The 21,284-nt window shown below is 36.4% G+C and overlaps 2 protein-coding genes across 6 annotated transcripts in view; one reads left to right on the forward strand and one right to left on the reverse strand.

The window, feature by feature from the left end:
* The window catches only part of LOC307123696 (uncharacterized protein), a 24,838-nt gene extending 19,880 nt beyond the window's left edge, over positions 1-4,958 (reverse strand). Inside the window, exon 1 of one of the 5 annotated variants that reach the window (XM_079812342.1) lies at positions 4,800-4,958. The gene's annotated coding sequence lies outside the window, so the exon portion shown is untranslated. Of the gene's footprint in view, positions 1-2,520; positions 2,633-4,799 lie in introns of those variants that run through there. The other 4 variants (XM_079812340.1, XM_079812339.1, XM_079812341.1 and 1 more) reach the window with 4 other exon arrangements.
* Positions 4,672-16,727, forward strand: LOC307123697 (uncharacterized protein). Its single transcript, XM_079812343.1, has 4 exons — positions 4,672-4,984; positions 8,129-8,455; positions 13,923-14,060; positions 14,202-16,727. The coding sequence occupies exons 1-4, from the start codon at positions 4,882-4,884 to the stop codon at positions 14,243-14,245; spliced, it is 612 nt and encodes a 203-aa protein (XP_079668469.1). The 5' UTR covers positions 4,672-4,881; the 3' UTR covers positions 14,246-16,727.
* Positions 16,728-21,284: the final 4,557 nt, after the last annotated feature.

Consider the following 21,284-nt stretch of genomic DNA (forward strand, 5'->3'; position numbering starts at 1 on the left):
ATGTTTGAGCAGTATTTTACCATGGTAACGCATGTTTGAGCAGTATTTTACCATGGTAAAGCAGGTTTGAGCAGTATTTTACCATGGTAACGCATTTTTGAGTAGTATTTTACCATGGTAACGCATGTGAGCAGTATTTTACCATGGTAACGCATGTAAGAGCAGTATTTTACCATGGTAAAGCAGGTTTGAGCAGTATTTTACCATGGTAACGCATGTGAGCAGTATTTTACCATGGTAACGCATTTTTGAGCAGTATTTTACCATGGTAACGCATGTGAGCAGTATTTTACCATGGTAACGCATGTGAGCAGTATTTTACCATGGTAAAGCAGGTTTGAGCAGTATTTTACCATGGTAACGCATGTTTGAGTAGTATTTTACCATGGTAACGCATGTGAGCAGTATTTTACCATGGTAACGCATGTGAGCAGTATTTTACCATGGTAAACATGTTTGAGCAGTATTTTATCATGGTAAAGCAGGTTTGAGCAGTATTTTACCATGGTAAACATGTTTGAGCAGTACTTTATCATGGTAAAGCAGGTTTGAGCAGTATTTTACCATGGTAACGCATGTAAGAGCAGTATTTTATCATGGTAAAGCAGGTTTGAGCAGTATTTTACCATGGTAACGCATGTTTGAGTAGTATTTTACCATGGTAACGCATGTGAGCAGTATTTTACCATGGTAACGCATGTTTGAGTAGTATTTTACCATGGTAACACATGTGAGCAGTATTTTACCATGGTAACGCATGTTTGAGCAGTATTTTACCATGGTAAAGCAGGTTTGAGCAGTATTTTACCATGGTAACGCATGTGAGCAGTATTTTACCATGGTAACGCATGTTTGAGCAGTATTTTACCATGGTAACACATGTGAGCAGTATTTTACCATGGTAACGCATGTTTGAGCAGTATTTTACCATGGTAACGCATGTGAGCAGTATTTTACCATGGTAACGCATGTTTGAGCAGTATTTTACCATGGTAACACATGTGAGCAGTATTTTACCATGGTAACGCATGTTTGAGCAGTATTTTACCATGGTAACACATGTGAGCAGTATTTTACCATGGTAACACATGTGAGCAGTATTTTACCATGGTAACGCATGTTTGAGCAGTATTTTACCATGGTAACGCATGTGAGCAGTATTTTACCATGGTAAACATGTTTGAGCAGTATTTTATCATGGTAAAGCAGGTTTGAGCAGTATTTTACCATGGTAAACATGTTTGAGCAGTACTTTATCATGGTAAAGCAGGTTTGAGCAGTATTTTACCATGGTAACGCATGTAAGAGCAGTATTTTATCATGGTAAAGCAGGTTTGAGCAGTATTTTACCATGGTAACGCATGTTTGAGTAGTATTTTACCATGGTAACGCATGTGAGCAGTATTTTACCATGGTAACGCATGTTTGAGCAGTATTTTACCATGGTAACACATGTGAGCAGTATTTTACCATGGTAACGCATGTAAGAGCAGTATTTTACCATGGTAACGCATGTTTGAGCAGTATTTTACCATAGTAACGCATGTAAGAGCAGTATTTTACCATGGTAAACATGTTTGAGCAGTATTTTACCATAGTAACGCATGTAAGAGCAGTATTTTACCATGGTAACGCATGTTTGAGCAGTATTTTACCATGGTAAACATGTTTGAGCAGTATTTTACCATGGTAAACATGTTTGAGCAGTATTTTACCATGGTAACACATGTGAGCAGTATTTTACCATGGTAACGCATGTAAGAGCAGTATTTTACCATGGTAAAGCAGGTTTGAGCAGTATTTTACCATGGTAACGCATGTGAGCAGTATTTTACCATGGTAACGCATGTTTGAGCAGTATTTTACCATGGTAACACATGTGAGCAGTATTTTACCATGGTAACGCATGTAAGAGCAGTATTTTACCATGGTAAAGCAGGTTTGAGCAGTATTTTACCATGGTAACGCATGTGAGCAGTATTTTACCATGGTAAAGCAGGTTTGAGCAGTATTTTACCATGGTAACGCATGTTTGAGCAGTATTTTACCATGGTAACACATGTGAGCAGTATTTTACCATGGTAACGCATGTAAGAGCAGTATTTTACCATGGTAAACATGTTTGAGCAGTATTTTACCATGGTAAAGCAGGTTTGAGCAGTATTTTACCATGGTAAACATGTTTGAGCAGTATTTTATCATGGTAAAGCAGGTTTGAGCAGTATTTTACCATGGCAACGCATGTTTGAGTAGTATTTTACCATGGTAACGCATGTGAGCAGTATTTTACCATGGTAACGCATGTGAGCAGTATTTTACCATGGTAACGCATGTTTGAGTAGTATTTTACCATGGTAAATCCACTGACAGCGATATTTTAGCGTTCTGATGAGCCTGAAACATGTCAACACGGTCATTATAACAGGAGCCTCATACATCATTCACGACGCTCGCTGCACATTTCAAGGGAAATCATCTCTTTCTGATTAAGATCGAGGATAAAACGTTAAAATGAAGCACCTGGTTCGATACAATGAAAACCGCTTCAGCTGGAGGAACTCGACAGATTCCTGACGGGCTCTGGTTTTTTTTTTTTCCGTGATTAGCCCTCGTGACTCAGTCAATGTGCTGTGATTGGATGGCGGGACTCCGTCAGTGTGCTGTGATTGGTTTATCAAATGTGACAGAATTTGCGCATGACTGATCGAGTTAAAATTCGGAACGTTTATTTACAATTTGCTGATGGTTTTCTGATTTGTTTGTAAGCATATTTCCTCAGAAAATAAAATCATGCTCAGGTAAATCTTAATTGAGACACAAAAAGTCATAATCATGACATTATGACAAAACAAATATGACATACAACGTCAACATTATGACATACTAAATGATAATTATGGGATAAAAATGTCAAAATATGACAAAAACTTGTAATGAAATTGAGATAAAGTCATAATTATTACATGAAAAGTCAACATTATGACATAAACACATAAATATGTCATAAAACGTCATAAATAAAAGTAATAATTATAACATAACCGTAATTAGATAATTATAACATTTTAGTTATTCGACATTATGACCAAACAAAACAAATATGACATAAAAATTCGACATTATGACATAAAAAAACATAAATATGACATACTCAGTGACATGCTAATTCATAATTATAATATTAAAAACATAAATATGACATAAGAAGTGATCATTACGGGATAAAAATTATATAAATAGGACAAAAACTTATGATGAAATTGAGATAAAGTCATAATTATGGCATGAAAATATAAATATGACATAAAAATCATAAATAAAAAGTCATAATTATGACATTAAACCCATAAATATGACACAAAAAGTGATAATTATGTGCAAAAAAGTAAAATATGACCAAAAAATACGTATAATACGTAAATTGAGATAAAGTCATAATTATGACCAAAAAAGTCAACATTATGACATGAAAACATAAATATGACATAAAAAGTGATCATTGTGGGATAAAAATTATATAAATATCACAAAAACTTATGATGAAATTGAGATAAAGTCATAATTATGACATGAAAAGTCGACCATAAAAAGTGATAATTGTGTGCTAAAAAGTAAAATAGGACCAAAAAATACTTATAGTGAAATTAAAAGTAGACATTATGACATGAAAACATAAATATGACATAAAAATCATAAATAAAGTCATAATTATGACATAAAACCCATAAATATGACACAAAAAGTGATAATTATGCGCTAAAAAGTCAAATATGACCAAAAAATACGTATAATATGTAAATTGAGATAAAGTCATAATTATGACAAAAAAAGTCAACATTATGACATGAAAACATAAATATGACATAAAAAAGTGATCATTATGGGATAAAAATTATATAAATATGACAGAAACTTATGATGAAATTGAGATAAAGTCATAATTATGACATGAAAAGTCGACATTATGACATAAAAACATAAACATGACATAAAAAGTGATAATTGTGTGCTAAAAAGTAAAATATGACCAAAAAATACTTATAGTGAAATTAAAAGTAGACATTATGACATGAAAAGTCAACATTATGACATGAAAACATAAATATGACATAAAAATCATAAATAGTCATAATTATGACATAAAACCCATAAATATGACACAAAAAGTGATAATTATGTGCAAAAAAGTAAAATATGACCAAAAATTTATAATACGTAAATTGAGATAAAGTCATAATTATGACATAAAAAGTCAACATTATGACAAGAAAACATAAATATGACATAAAACCCATAAATATGACACAAAAAGTGATAATTATGTGCTAAAAGGCAAAATATGACAAAAAAAATACTTAAAGTGAAATTGAGAGACCTTATGAAAAAATTCTAAAAAAAAAAACTTTTATAAAAAAACTAGTCATAATTATGATAAACATAAAAAACATAAATATCGTCGTAAATGTGACATAAAAAGTTAGATAAAAAGTCAAAATGATAACAAAAATGTATAAAATTACAATTATGACATATAGACACACACGCATCACATTTCAATGTCGACGCAATTAAAAAATATGTTTCGTGTATTTAGTTTGATTTCATTAGTCATTAAAACTAACGCGGTCTCGGGTTTCGATTGAGTCAGCGAGAGAGAGAGAGAGAGAGAGAGAGAGAGAGAGAGAGAGAGAGAGAGTGTGTGTGTTATTGGCGCTGGAGTTACTTTCGCTTCCGAGGGCATTTTTGTGCTTGTGAGAGTGTGTGTGTCAGTGAGTGAAAGTGGGCTGATGTACACACACCTCTCTCTCCGACAGCTCAAGGTCAGAGCTCACCCCTGAGATCGATTAGGAGCACGTGATCTGTGGAGATGAGCAGCGCTGAATGAAGAGCCGCGGGATGATGGACGGCTCCTCCGGAACCCGCTCGGTTCGCCTCAGAGGACTCTCCGTCGCGCTCATGCTCTTATCGACGTGCGCGTGCACTGGTGAGTGGCTTCACAGAACCTGCTCGCGCTCTGGAATCTCTCGCTTTTAAATAGAAAGCAACTATAACAAATAACTGTCGTATTATACATGTGGATAGTTTTTTCGAATACATTGAAAGAACGTTATATTAACGTTACCGGAAAAACGTTTGTTCATGACTTTGAGAGACTTATAATGAAATTGAAATTAAGTCATAATTATGACATAAAAACCATAAATAGCATATGACATAAAAAGTCATAAATAAAAAGTTGACATTATGACATAAACATATAAATATAACATATAAATATGAGATAAGGTCATAATCATGAAAAAAAAGGCAGCATTATGACAAAAAAACAAATATGACATAAAACATTGTCATTATGACATAAAAAGCCATATAACTATGACGGACTAAGTGACAAGCTAATTCATAATTATGACGTTGAAAAGTGATAATTATGTGATAAAAAGTCAACATTATGACATTAAAAACATAAATAAGACATAAAACGTTGACATTATGACATGAAAAGCCATAATTATGACATAAAACGTTGACGTTATGACATGAAAAGCCATAATTATGACATAAAACGTTGACGCTATGACATGAAAAGCCATAATTATGACATAAAAGGTCAGCATTATGTCAAAAAAACCATAAAAATGACATAAAACGTTGACATTATGACCAAAAACATAAATAGGACATAAAACGTTGACTTTATAACATAAACACATAAATATAACATAAGCACTCATAATTATGACATCAAAAATTATAAATATGAGATAAGGTCATAATTATGAGAAAAGGCAGCATTATGACATAAAGAACATAAATATGACATAAAACGTTGACATTATGACATAGAAAGCCATACTTATGACATAAAAGGTCAGCATTATGACAAAAAATATATGAAGGAATTGAAAATAATCAAAGATATTTGAAATCCAACAAAGAAATTTGCTTTACTGTTGCTTTACTGTTACTTAACGTGTAATTAAACGCGTTGCGTTAAAATTTTGGGCTCATCTGATTTTTTTGTAAATAGTATACGTTATTAGTATTATGTTTACTGAGTTTGGTCTCTTAATAACAGTACATTAAGCCACGTTAAGCTCCCGGCAGAAGTTGTCCTCAAGTTAATGGTCGTGTAATAACTTCTGTATGCCGGCAATACACATTTTTGTAAGTGTGTCTATAATGTAATATGCTAAACTGATTTTATTGCGGGTGCGGGTCGGGTGTTGGTTCTATTTTAAGCTATTTTTGGTCTGATTGGTCAGTTTGAAAGAATACATTTGGTTTCAGTCACATTGAGCCATCTGCAGGGTTGCCAGAAGACTAAAAAAACGTTATCAGAAAGATGTAAGAAAACAGACCAAACTTCCCCCACGGTAAAGGTGTGACCCCCATGTGGCCTACAGGCCTCTGAGGATAAGGAAATGGGGGGTGGCAACAGTAAAGCAAATTTCTTTGTTGGATTTCAAATATCTTTGATTATTTTCAATTCCTTCATATAAATATGACATAAAACGTTGACATTATGACATAAAAAACATAAATATGACAAAACGTTGACATTATGACATGAAAAGCCATAATTATGACATAGTGACAAGTTAATACATAATTATGACCCAAAAAAACACAAACTATGACATGAAAAGTGATAAGTATGGGATAAAAGTTTATTAAAATATTAAAAATAAATAATAAGTTAAAAAATAATATCAAAATATTTAAAAAAACTTGAGATAAAGTCATAATTATTACATAAATAGTCGACATTATGACATAAAAAACATAATTATGGCATAAAACGTTGATATTATGACATAAAAAACATAAATATGACATAAAACATTGACATTGTGACATAAAAAAACATAATTATGACATAAAACGTTGATATTATGACATAAAAAAAATATAATTATGACATAAAACTTTGACATGACATAAAAAACAATTATGACATAAAACGTTGACATTGTGACATAAAAAACATAATTATGACATAAAATGTTGATATTATGACATAAAAAACAAATGACATTAAACGTTGACATTGTGACATAAAAAACATAATTATGACATAAAACGTTGACATTATGACATAAAAAACATAAATATGACATAAAAAGCCAACATTATGACATAGTGACAAGCTAATTCATTATTATGACCTGAAAAAAACAAAATATGACATGAAAAGTGATAATTATGGGATAAAAGTTCAAAATATAAAAAAAACTTATGACATAAAAAACATAGTTATTACATAAATAGTCGACATTATGACATAAAAAACATAAATATGACATAAAACATTGACATTGTGACATAAAAAACATAATTATGACATAAAACGTTGACATAAAAAATATAATTATGACATAAAACGTTGATATTATGACATAAACAAATATGACATAAAACGTTGATATTATGACATAAAAAACAAATATGACATAAAACGTTGACATGACATAAAAAACATAATCATGACATAAAACGTTGATATTATGACGTAAAAAACAAATGACATAAAACGTTGACATTGTGACATAAAAAACATAATTATGACATAAAACGTTGACATTATGACATAAAAAAATCATAATTATGACATAAAACGTTGATATTATGACATAAAAAACAAATATGACATAAAACGTTGACATTGTGACATAAAAACATAATTATGACATAAAACATTGACATTATGACATAAAAAAATCATAATTATGACATAAAACGATATTATGACATAAAAAAAACAATTATGACATAAAACGTTGATATTATAAAAAACATAAATATGACATAAAAAGATGACATTATGACATAAAAAAAAACATAATTATGACATAAAACGTTGACATTATGACATAAAAAACATAAATATGACATAACACGTTGACATTGTGACATAAAAAAAACAATTATGACATAAAAAGCCAACATTATGACATAGTGACAAGCTAATTCATTATTATGACCCGAAATAACATAAAATATGACATGAAAAGTGATAATTAGGGGATAAAAGTTCAAAATATAAAAAGTCATAATTATTACATAAATAGTCGACATTATGACAAAAAACATTATGACACTATGGGACTTGACATTCCCTCCACAGACTGCGCTGACCACAACGTGACGGCCGAGATTGGAGAAACTGCCGTCTTGCCCTGCGAGTGTCCGTCAAATAAGCCTCCGTTCGTGGCCTGGCAGAGAACCCGGAACATCAATGAACCGGACATCGTGGTAAATTACTACAGAGGAGAAGACGACAAAGAAGACAACCAAACTGCGGCAGAATATCTCAACAGAACCGAGCTGAAGCAGCTGACCGGACGATGTTTTCTTGAGCTCCGCAGTGTGCGGTTGTCAGACGAGGGACTGTACAAATGCTACCATCACAAATTACCGTTACGATACGACAACATCTATCTGCAGGTCACAGGTCAGTGTGTCTGCATTCCGTTATTATCGTTATATTGTGTCTAAAATGTGTCCCCTAATAGCCTATTAACTTATTGTTTATTAAATTATTATACAACCCCAAATCAGAAAAAGTTGGGACAGTATGGAAAACGCAAAAAAAAAGAAAAAAAGAAGTGATTTCTGAATTTACTTTGACTTGTATTTCATTGCAGACAATATGAACACAAAATATTTCATGTTTTGTCTGGTCAACTTCATGTCATTTGTAAATATGCATCCTTTCCTGTCATTCAGACCTGCTACACATTTCAAAAAAAGTTGGGACAGGAGCAATTTAGGGCTAGTAATGAGGTAAAATGGTTAAATAATGATGTGATTTGAACAGGTGATAGTAATTATGATTTGGTACAAAAGCAGCATCCAAGAAAGGTCTAATCCTTTAGGAGCAAAGATGGGCAGAGGATCACCAGTTTGCCAACAAATACGTGAGAAAATTATTGAAATGTTTAAAAACAGTGTTCCTCAAAGAAAGATAGGAAGAGATTTGGATATTTCACATTCAACAGTGCATAACATAATTAAAAGATTCAAGGAATCTGGAGGAATTTCAGTGCGTAAAGGACAAGGGCGCAAGCCTAAGCTGAACAACCGTGATCTCCGATCCCTCAGGCGGCACTGCATCAAGAATCGTCATTCATCTAGAAGCGATATCACCACATGGGCTCAGGACTACTTTGGCAAACCTTTGCCAAGTACCACAATACGTAGTTACATCCACAAATGCCAGATAAAACTGTACTGTGCCAAAAGAAAGCCCTATGTTAACAGTGTCCGGAAGCGCCGTCGACTTCTCTGGGCTCTGAGGCATCTGGGATGGACCATCACACAGTGGAAACGGGTACTGTGGTCAGATGAAGCAGTATTTCAGGTATTTTTTGGGAGGAATGGACGCCGTGTGCTCCGGACCAAAGAAGAAAAGGATCATCCAGACTGTTACCAGCAACAAAAGCCAGGGTCTGTCATGGTATGGGGTTGTGTCAGTGCCCTTGGCAAAGGTAACTTGCACTTCTGTGAAGGCACCATTAATGCTGAAAAGTACATAGAGATTTTGGAGCATAATATCCTGCCTTCAAGAAGACGTCTTTCCCAGGGACGTCCATGCATATTTCAACAAGACAATGCAAAACCACATTCTGCACACATTACAAAGTCCTGGCTGCGGAGGAAGAGGGTTCGGGTACTTGACTGGCCTGCCTGCAGTCCCGACCTGTCTCCAATAGAGAATGTGTGGCGCATTATGAAGCGCAAAATGCGACAACGAAGACCCCGTACTGTTGCCCACCTTAAGACTTGTTTGCAGGAATAATGGGACAAAATTACACCTGAAACACTTCATCACTTGGTGTCTTCAGTCCCTAAACGACTTTTAAGTGTTGTGAAAAGGAATGGCAACTTTTTTTGAAATGTGTTGCAGGTCTGAATGACAGGAAAGGATGCATATTTACAAATGACATGAAGTTGACCGGACAAAACATGAAATATTTTGTGTTCATATTGTCTGCAATGAAATACAAGTCAAAGTAAATTTAGAAATCACTTCTTTTTTTTTTTTTGCGTTTTCCATACTGTCCCAACTTTTTCTGATTTGGGGTTGTATAAAATCAATACCGCGGCACTAAAGTAAGAGAGTGTTAAACCATAAAAACCATATATATGACATAAAACGATGACATTATGACATAAAAAACATAATTATGACAAAACGTTGACATTATGACATAAAAAACAATTATGACATAAAACGTTGACATTATGACATAAAAAACATAATTATGAAATAAAATGTTGACATTGTGACATAAAAAACATAATTATGACATAAAACGTTGACATTATGACAAAAAACATAAATATGACAAAATGTTGACATTATGACATAAAACTTAGATATGACAAAATGGTGACATTATGACATAAAAAGCCATAATTATGACATAAAATGATGACATTATGACATAAAAAACATAAATATGACATAAAGCGTTGACATTATGTCAAAAAATATAAATATGGAAAACAAATTGACATTATTACATAAAAGCCATAATTATGACATAAAATTATGACATTATGACATAAAAAATGTATGACATAAAACGTTGACATTATGACAAAAAACATAAATATGACAAAATGTTGACATTATGACAAAAAACATAAATATGACAAAATGTTGACATTATGACATAAAAAGCCATAATTATGACATAAAACGTAGACATTATGACACAAAAAGCCATAATTATGACAAAGTGACAAGCTAATTCTTAATTATGACACGAAAAAATTTAAAATATGACATGAAAAGTGATAAGTATGGGATAAAAGTTCAAAATATTAAAAAACGTATGAGATAAAGTCATAATTATTACATAAATAGTCAACATTATGACATAAAAACCATAATTATTACATAAATAGTCGACATTATGACATAAAAAACATAAATATGACATGAAAAGTGATTAGTATGGGATAAAAGTTCAAAATATAAAAAAAAACGTATGAGATAGTCATAATTATTACATAAATAGTCGACATTATGACATAAAAAACATAAATATGACATAAAACAATGACATCATGACATAAAAAAACATAAATGTGACATTAAACGTTGACATTATGACATAAAAAGCCATAATTATAATGTAAAAGTTGATTTTGACATAATAAGCCAACATTTTGACATAGTGACAAGCTACTTCATAATTATGACCTGAAAAAAACATAAAATATGACATGAAAAGTGTTAATTATGGGATAAAAACTATGAAGGGAAAGTGTATTTTAGATGTTAATTTTTAGGGTGACCATATTTTGATTACCGAAAACCAGGACACTCTGCCCGGCAAAATGATACTCGAAGTTTACTCAAAGATTCCTTATTAATTTCAATATATTTAAAGTATGCCCCCTCTGTATGGATAGAAAATGGTTATATTAGAGCCAGGACATGTCCTGGAAAAACAGGAAGTTTGGTCACCCTATTCATTTTAAAATCACTAGTCCTGCAGCGTAAAATAAAAATATGTAGCCTTTAAAATTATTTAAAGGGTTAGATCACCCAAAAATGCAAATAATGTCATTTATATTTCTCACACTCATGCCGTTCCACACCCGTAAGACAAATTAGGATATTTTTTTTGAAATCTCAGTGAGGCTCAGTGAGGCCTGCATAGAGACAATTTACACGCTCAAGATCCATTAATGAACTTAAAACATTTAAATCAGTCCATGTGAGTACAGTGGTTCAATATAAATATTATAAAGCCACGAGAATATTTTTTGTGCGCCAAAAAAAACTAAATTTGGCGCTCTGAACCATTGAATTGACTCACTGATTCGACTCGCTGATTGGACTCGCTGATTTGACGCGCTGATTCAACGCGCTGATTCGACGCACTGATTCGACTGTCTGATTTGACTGTCTGATTCGACTCACTGATTCGACTCGCTGATTCGACTGTCTGATTCAACTCGCTGATTCGACTGTCTGATTCAACTTGCTGATTCGACTATCTGATTCGACTGTCTGATTCGACTCACTGATTTGACTCGCTGATTCAACTCGCTGATTCGACTAGCTGATTCGACTGTCTGATTCGACTCGCTGATTCGACTCGCTGATTCGACTCGCTGATTCGACTGTCTGATTCGACTTGCTGATTCGACTCACTGATTCGACTGTCTGATTCGACTCGCTGATTCGACTAGCTGATTCGACTGTCTGATTCGACTTGCTGATTCGACTCACTGATTCGACTGTCTGATTCGACTCGCTAATTCGACTAGCTGATTCGACTAGCTGATTCGACTTGCTGATTCGACTCGCTGATTCGACGCGCTGATTCGACTGTCTGATTCGACTAGCTGATTCGACTGTCTGATTCGACTGTCTGATTCGACTGTCTGATTCGACTGTCTGATTCGACTAGCTGATTCGACTGTCTGATTCGACTCACTGATTTGACTGTCTGATTCGACTGTCTGATTCGACTGTCTGATTCGACTCGCTGATTCGACTCACTGATTCGACTGTCTGATTCGACTAGCTGATTCGACTAGCTTATTCGACTAGCTGATTTGACTAGCTGATTCGACTGTCTGATTCGACTCGCTGATTCGACTAGCTGATTCGACTTGCTGATTCGACTCGCTGATTCGACTGTCTGATTCGACTAGCTGATTCATCTGTCTGATTCGACTCGCTGATTTGACTCGTTGATTCGACTCGGTGATTCGACTCACTGATTCGACTGTCTGATTCGACTTGCTGATTCGACTCACTGATTCGACTGTCTGATTCGACTTGCTGATTCGACGCACTGATTTGACTGTCTGATTCGACTCACTGATTCGACTGTCTGATTCGACTAGCTGATTTGACTAGCTGATTCGACTAGCTGATTCGACTGTCTGATTCGACTGTCTGATTCGACTAGCTGATTCGACTAGCTGATTCGACTGTCTGATTCGACTCACTGATTTGACTCACTGATTCGACTGTCTGATTCGACTCACTGATTCGACCCGCTGATTCGACTTGCTGATTCGACTCACTGATTCGATACGCTCCGAACCGCTGAATCGACTCGCTGATTCGATACGCTCCGAAGCTTCTTGAAGCAGTGTTTTGAAATCGGTTATCACTATATAAGTCGTTATTTAGTTTTTTTGCCGCACGAAACATATTCTTGCCGCTTTATAATATTAATATTATACCACTGTACTCACATGGACTGATTTAAGTATGTTTTTAGTGCATTAATGGATCTTGAGAGTGTAAATTGCTTTGGTCTCTATGCAGGCCTCACTGAGCCTTCAGATTTCAACACAAATATCCTAATTTGTGTTCTGAAGATGAACGGAGGTCTTACGAGTGTGGAACGGCATGAGGGAGAGGAATAAATGACATTATTTTCATTTTTGGGTGAACTAACCCTTTAAGCCGCATTCAAAATTAAAATAAAGTATTCCGAACATATTTTGCGTTTAAAGAAATTATGACCATCAACCTTTTTCAACTTCTGTTGTTCTTTAAAACATATGAACTCAACCCCAAAAATAGATACAAATGATGTCACTTCAGATTTCTGGATTATTATTATATTATGAAACTCTTTTTTCCCCTTTTTAAGAACATGTGAGCTTGTCTGAGAGATCAGGAGACGCTTCTGCCTCACAGTTGACTTTATCTCTGTTTATCAGTCTGATCCCTGGTAATTGAAGTCATGGCTTTGCTGGACTCATTTCATCTCACCATCTCTACCGTGTTGAGTTTGAATGTCAGATTTCAGTGTTGCATGCATCAAAAGAAAGGGCTTCGATGGAGGTTTAACCGCCCTGTGACTTTCTGAGACCAGGCCGACAATGTTTTTCATCAACACCCTTTCATTAGTCCAACTCTTCTGCTGTTTCTGTAGATAAAGGACATTCAGATGAGAGCGTCCAGAAGACCGTGACTGCGGTGTCGTCTTCGGTTGCCGGGATTCTTGTCATTGTGATGGCAGCGGTTGCAGTTTATGTGGGAATTGCTTGCAGAAAAAGATATCAAATGAACGGTAAACGAATGGTTCATTGCAATTAAATTGTCGTTAAAGAAGCTCTTACTTAGGCGTAGCATGTGCACTTTTCTTGAACCTTCATGTTTGTTTATAAATGTTATAATTACAGTATTTCATGGCATTTTTCTGCCTTTGCAGGATTCATTGCAACACAAGGAGGGCCGTTTAACAGCTGTCGGTAAAACTGTCAGATGTTTGGATTTCAATCGCTTATCGCAGATCATCGCCACAGAAATGTAAAATGTGTAAACAAAATGCACATGCTCGAACATGCTGTTCAGTGACCCACTTAATCTGATGATCCAACACGATCGTTGTATCATATTACAGGTCAAATAATCCATAAAAATAATGCAACTGTGACTGTGAATGTCACTATTATTCCATGTTGCCATTTAAAGGCCTTATATCGTGACCAGTCGTGTTTTTCCTGAAGTAAAAGAGGTTGACGTTCTATTAAAACATACAAAAGTCCCTCAAAGTCCAGCCCTGAATATGATCAAAGTAAACAGTGACTAAACATCATAAGTGAAATTTCACAATTCTGACTTTTTTCCCACAATTTTGAAAGTATATTTCCTGAGAATGACCAACACAATCTACTAAGATAAATAATGGCACAAACACCAGTAAATTGACGAGCGCAAACCATAGACTTGTGTCATAGCTGGGGGCGTGGCCTGGGGGCGGAGTCAGCGTGGGGGAAAACAGTCCATTCCCCCGCAATGTAAATGCATGCGGTTAACCCAGTTTAGCCGGTGTAGAATCACTTTTAGCGCTCGACAGAGCAAGATCTATAGAAAAACTGAGCCGTATTGGGTCAGATTGTACGTACAGTATCTGTGACTGATAAACGACCCAACGCAATGGCCAGAGGGGTCATTTTCTCATCAGAATACTTCCCTGACCCCCATATCGGTATGACATAACAACTTCGTAACTCACCCAGTCTTTCCATATGCTATGAAATTGACATGTCAGTGTCACAATATTATTAGAATTACTGACAATAGCAAAGTTTTTTTTATAGCAACCAAAGACTGGGTGATTTATGAAGTAGCCGCTATTATATCGTGTAATATTCGTGGGAGCAGCTGCATTTTGACGAGAAAATGTACAAGTGTCGTACATATAATGTGACTATCAGCTTGAAGCACAAGCATGAGCCCAGCCCATCACGAAATAAAGAAGACTTTTCAATGTTTTGTACATTAATAACCTCACACATTATGTGAATATGTGATCGCTCATCGTGAAAAACTGCTTTAACGATGAATTGAGTCCCGTGTCAAGTATGACTTTATTGGCGTTTTGTTCAACAAACTTTTCCCATTGCAATGAATGTAATCTCTTTTTTTAATCTTTACAGTAATACCAGCATCATGTAGAGCAAATGTTTAATCATATTGGACGTATTGCAGATCGTATTGATGATCTTTTAATACTCTCCTCCCATAAATACTGCGTCTGAAAGGGAAACTCCTACAAATGCATATGCAATAAGATCAGCCGTAAAAAATTGGTCTCTATGCAAGTTCAAGTTTATATCGCAATTCTGTCTTTTTCTCGCAATTTCGAGTTTATATCACAATTCTGACTTTTTCTCGCGAATTTGAGTTTATATCACAATTCTGACTTTCTCTCGTAATTTTGAGTTTTATATAACAATTCTGGCTTTTTCCCGCAATCTTGAGTTTATAATCAAAATTCTGGCTTTTTCTCGCAATTTTGAGTTTATATCACAATTCCGACTTTATTTCGTAATTTCGAGTTTATATCAGAATTCTGACTTTTCCTCGTAATTTCGAGATTTTATCTCACAATTTAGATTTTTTGACTTAATCGCACAATTTAGAGTTCATCTCACAATTCTGACGTTATTTCTTTCAATTTCAAGTTTATATCGCAATGCTGACTTTTTCCTCAAAATTTCGAGTTTATACCACAATTTAAAAAAAAAAAGTTTATATCACAATTCTGACTATTTCTTGTATTTTACACATTTTTATAACCAGTACTTTTGAGTTTCTCACAACTCAGACTTTCTTCTGGAGTTTCACTGGGCATTACTGAATGTAGTCATAATGTTGGAATGCACACGTCTACAACTGACCCAGATGTGTGTGTGTGTGTAAGCGTCTTGCAGTCCTGAATTTACTGTCTTTCTAGCAGTTGTGTATAATGGTGTTGATGTATTATGGGATGTTTTGGAGATGTCTGTTTACTGCACTGGAAATGAACCCTGTTCTGCGCAACATACACGAACACACTTATTACACACATTATGATCTACGTAGCACAGACATGAACAAGCCTGTCTGTTCTGTTTTCCTTAAATGTCATATCTATGCAGAAACTGTTTGATTCCATGTGTTTTGCTGCACTTTTTGTATACCATACTGTATATACAGTATCCCAGCTAAAAAAAGTATGTCCTAAGAACGCTATGCTAATGTTAAAAGTAGTCTAGCATTTAAAAAATGCTAGACTAACGTCCAACTAAAATGAATGTATAAATAAAGACCAGATGACTTAGAGAGAACCTTTCCAGAACATTTCCTGTTAGCTGGGATATGAGAATCCAAAAACTGAAATGGCTCTGAAATATGTGAAAATATAAAACTATATCATTCTGAATAAAATGTGAGTGTTGTATTAATGCTGACTGAAGAGTGTATTTTATTACATGTCACAGTTTAAAATTGACACCATTGTGAACACATCTGTCACTCGTGCATGTAATGGAGTGTGAAACGTGAACAATACAAAATGTTCTGACAGGTGACCTAAAAACTGGTAACTTCTAATCTGACTGGTTTTCTTCCGGTTGGAAATATAATTCAATATGATTGAACCAAGCAATGGACATCATGTTAACTTTAAGGGCCCCGTTTTACCGATCTGAGCGCATGGTCAGAAGCACTTCAGGCGTCCGAATACACTTTTGCTAGTTTAATGACTGAAAAATGGTCAGCAACAGGGTTGTCCCTTGTGTCTTAATGCATCATGGGTGTGTTTTGGGCGTAACGTGCAATAAACCAATCAGAGTCTCACATGCGTCTCAGTGTTTCTTACATGCGGAAACACTGAACGCTTCTCCAGAGAGGAATCCTTTTATTTTTAATATTTGGCATGTGTGTGTTTGTGTGCTGCGCATTCCTGTGTGTATAATAATCAGAGTGTTTATTTGTGCACCACCTATAGACCAGGGCCGTTTCCTCGAGTAGGCAAGGGAGGCAGTGTCTCCTCAAAATAAACTGGATGAGAAAATAATCTATATAACAAAAATAAAACATCGCAAATATTACAAAATGTGACATTAAACAGTGTAAAAGTCACTAGTTTTTATAAAATAACAGTGTCCAGAGATGGCTCCAGCCCGTGATCAGTGTCCAGAGATGGCTCCAGCCCGTGATCAGTGTCCAGAGATGGCTCCAGCCCGTGATCAGTGTCCAGAGATGGCTCCAGCCCGTGACCAGTGTCCAGAGATGGCTCCAGCCCGTGACCAGTGTCCAGAGATGGCTCCAGCCCGTGACCAGTGTCCAGAGATGGCTCCAGCCGGTGACCAGTGTCCAGAGATGGCTCCAGCCCGTGACCAGTGTCCAGAGATGGCTCCAGCCCGTGACCAGTGTCCAGAGATGGCTCCAGCCCGTGACCAGTGTCCAGAGATGGCTCCAGCCCGTGATCAGTGTCCAGAGATGGCTCCAGCCGGTGACCAGTGTCCAGAGATGGCTCCAGCCCGTGACCAGTGTCCAGAGATGGCTCCAGCCCGTGACCAGTGTCCAGAGATGGCTCCAGCCCGTGACCAGTGTCCAGAGATGGCTCCAGCCCGTGATCAGTGTCCAGAGATGGCTCCAGCCCGTGATCAGTGTCCAGAGATGGCTCCAGCCCGTGACCAGTGTCCGGTGTGAGTCTCCCTGGCCTCCTGAACGGCGTGAATCTTCCTGGCCTCCTGAACAGCGTGAATCTTCCTGGCCTCCTGTCCTTTCAGTAATTATACAGCATGTACAACAATTAGTTAAAGGGGTGGTAAACCACGATTTCACTATTCTAACTTTAGCTAGCGTGTAATGTTGCTGCTTGAGCATAAACAAAATCTGCAAAGTTACAACGTTCAAAGTTTAAAGCAAAGGGAGATATTTGCTTTTAAAGAAATCAGTTTCTAAGAACTACAGCAAACGGCCAGTAGGCGACTACACACATTCCTCCAGGGTTGGTGACATCAACAGGCTCAATATTTACATAAACCCCTCCTCCGAGAATAAAAATAAGGGGGGGGTGAGGCCATTTTGTATCGCGGCGCTGTTGTGGTATGGGCTGGAGTGTTGTTGCCGCGATGCCGAGGAAACGCTGTTATTTTCATCCGGATTGCAGGTCTGGGGTACTTGCTCTGTTCAGCCTTCATAGGGACAGGGGTGCGTTGCAGAGCGTTTAACATACAGCATGTTGCACGTGTGTTTGAGTCAGCGGGGAATCAGGCGCGCGCAGGGCTCCTGCAGCACATCTAACAGAGGAAAACATCCACCGTCTTCGCGAGTTCAATGCCGGATTTGCACAACGTCAGCTGCGTGAAAAAAACACTGCCGGTGCGTGGATGCACGACGCGCGCGCTGCACATTTCACGGAGGACAACACAAACTTCCACAAACTTCGCGAGTTCAATACAGGATATGCACAACAGCTTGTCCTGAAAGCTGGATTTACAAACAGAAGCTGTTTACGGGCCACAACCTGTAAGTCTGATTTATTTTTCATCGATGTGTTTTCCTGTAATAGGTTGTAGCAAGGAAGTAAACAGATGACAACGCTGTTCTGCAAACCAGTCTGTTAAATGCTCATTCATACTTAACGTTATCCGACGAACACCTAACGTTACAAACATTAACGTTAAAATCTCAACAGCGAACTTGGCATTAGTGTAAATGATTCTTTGATTAGAGCTTTTATGTATTATTTATCTACAGGCATGCTAAACATGGTTCTGTGTGTGATTTGGCTAACTTACTAGTTAAAGCCAGTGCTTAGTGTTCGTTTTGGGTTAGTTCTTGCGACAGATATTTGGCTATAATCGTTCTAAAAATACAAAAGTTAAAGTGCCATTCAGTAGCGATCATTATAGATCCGCAGTCTTTACTCTTGAGGACTGAACAGGTTCTGCTCGATCATCTTCACTCAAATGTTCTGGGTCTGATTCGGGCTCATATGGTTTTATTGACGCCGTTGTTTCTAATACTGACCAGAGCCATAGAGAGAGCCTCTCTCTCTATGGCTCTGATACTGACCAAAGTACAGCCTCCGGTAAGGTAAGGGGCGTGACGTTTCCGACAACCGTGCACTGCGGTTAGCGAATCAGAACACACTGGGCCAGCTAACCAATCTGAGCCCATTGCGTATTTTTGAGGGACTGGCTTCATACAACCCGGAAAGCATCAGACCGTTTTACAAGGAGGGACAGAGCAGTGTAGAATAAAGGTCAAATATATGAAAAATAAGGCAAATTTTTTTTAAACGAAGCATGAACACATGTTACAGTGCACCCAACAAACACAATCAAGCCTTCAAAAGAATGTGTTTTACCACCCCTTTAACAACAGGTGTCTTTATACAAAGAAATCTGTAAATTCCTTCTAGCTGAGTCATTCTCTTACCGTTAAAGTTCAATCCCAAAACTATTCATTGGCTATTATTTTTTCATTAATACTGTGACTAACTAACTATGTTGAAATACCCTGCAGAAACTAGATGAGATTCTTATGAAATAAAAAAAACATTATCATCACCCCCTTCAGCTTTTCATTACATCCGGACAAAAAAACAGCTTTAATATAGAGCGTGTCCTTCATTCAGAGCCTCTGTGAGTTATGTTGAATCCCTGGAGAGTAAATGACACTTTATGGTTCATATTTCACGTCTTCAGCACAGCAATATTTGCCACAGATAAGCAGAAGTGAAACTAACCAAAAGTAAGTTTGTTCTGTCTAAACTGCCATTACATTAGTCAACAGACAGACGTGTTTTTGCAGTTTAAGGACATATGTTTGTTTGACTGACAAACAGCACTAATGAAACTAAACACAATAAAAAGTCGTTTTTCTTGAACGGCGAGACTTGGGAACCGTGTATTGGCCAACATACACACAGGCAGCACCTGTGTGTATGGTTTAATGACGGGTTTTAGCAGGATTTTGATCAGATGAAAGCGTCTCTCTTGTCAGATTCTGGCAGATCTAAGTGTCCTCATATTAAGGAATGTTGCGCAATCTACTTTTCCGCCTTGTTTCCCACAAAACTCTCTGGTGACAAACTAAATATTTGTGTTGTGGTTGGAGACCATTGTTTCTGTCCAAATATACACTCTATAAAATGTTGGATTAAAACATCCCAATCGCTGGGTTAAAACATCCCAATCGCTGGGTTAAAACATCCCAATCCATGGGTTAAAACATCCCAATCGCTGGGTTAAAACAACACAATTGCAGGGTTAAAACATACCAATTGCTGGGTTAAAACAACCCAATCGCTGGGTTAAAACAAACTATTCAGTGGGTTAAAACATCCCAATTGCTGGGATAAAACAACCCAATCCATGGGTTAAAACATCCCAATCGCTGGGTTAAAACATTCCAATCCATGGGTTAAAACATACCAATTGCTGGGTTAAAACAACCCAATCCATGGGTTGAAACATACCAATTGCTGGGTTAAAACATCCCAATCGCTGGGTTAAAACAAACTATTCAATGGGTTAAAACATCCCAATCGCTGGGTTAAAACATCCCAATCGCTGGGTTAAAACAACCCAATGGCTGGGTTAAAACAACCCAATGGCTGGGTAAAAACATCCCAATAGCTGGGTTAAAACAACCCAATCGCTGGGTTAAAACAACCCATTCGCTGGGATAAAACAACCCAATTGCTGGGTTAAAACAACCCAATCGCTGGGTTAAAACAAACTATTCAATGGGTTAAAACATCCCAATTGCTGGGATAAAACAACCCAATCCATGGGTTAAAACATCCCAATCGCTGGGTTAAAACATTCCAATCCATGGGTTAAAACATACCAATTGCTGGGTTAAAACAACCCAATCGCTGGGTTAAAACAAACTATTCAATGGGTTAAAACATCCCAATCGCTGGGTTAAAACAACCCAATCCATGGGTTGAAACATACCAATCGCTGGGTTAAAACAAACTATTCAATGGGTTAAAACATCCCAA

Source organism: Gobio gobio (assembly GCF_949357685.1).
Source record: "Gobio gobio genome assembly, chromosome: 3".
NCBI classification, from domain to species: Eukaryota; Metazoa; Chordata; class Actinopteri; order Cypriniformes; family Gobionidae; genus Gobio; species Gobio gobio.

Bases quoted from the DNA above. Each gene is read 5' to 3' on its own strand.
- LOC307123697 (XM_079812343.1), top strand. From the start codon at position 4,882: ATGAAGAGCCGCGGGATGATGGACGGCTCCTCCGGAACCCGCTCGGTT. The intron at 4,985-8,128 runs GTGAGTGGCTTC...TTCCCTCCACAG, and splicing joins ATCGACGTGCGCGTGCACTG to ACTGCGCTGACCACAACGTG. The intron at 14,061-14,201 runs GTAAACGAATGG...CTGCCTTTGCAG, and splicing joins AAAAAGATATCAAATGAACG to GATTCATTGCAACACAAGGA.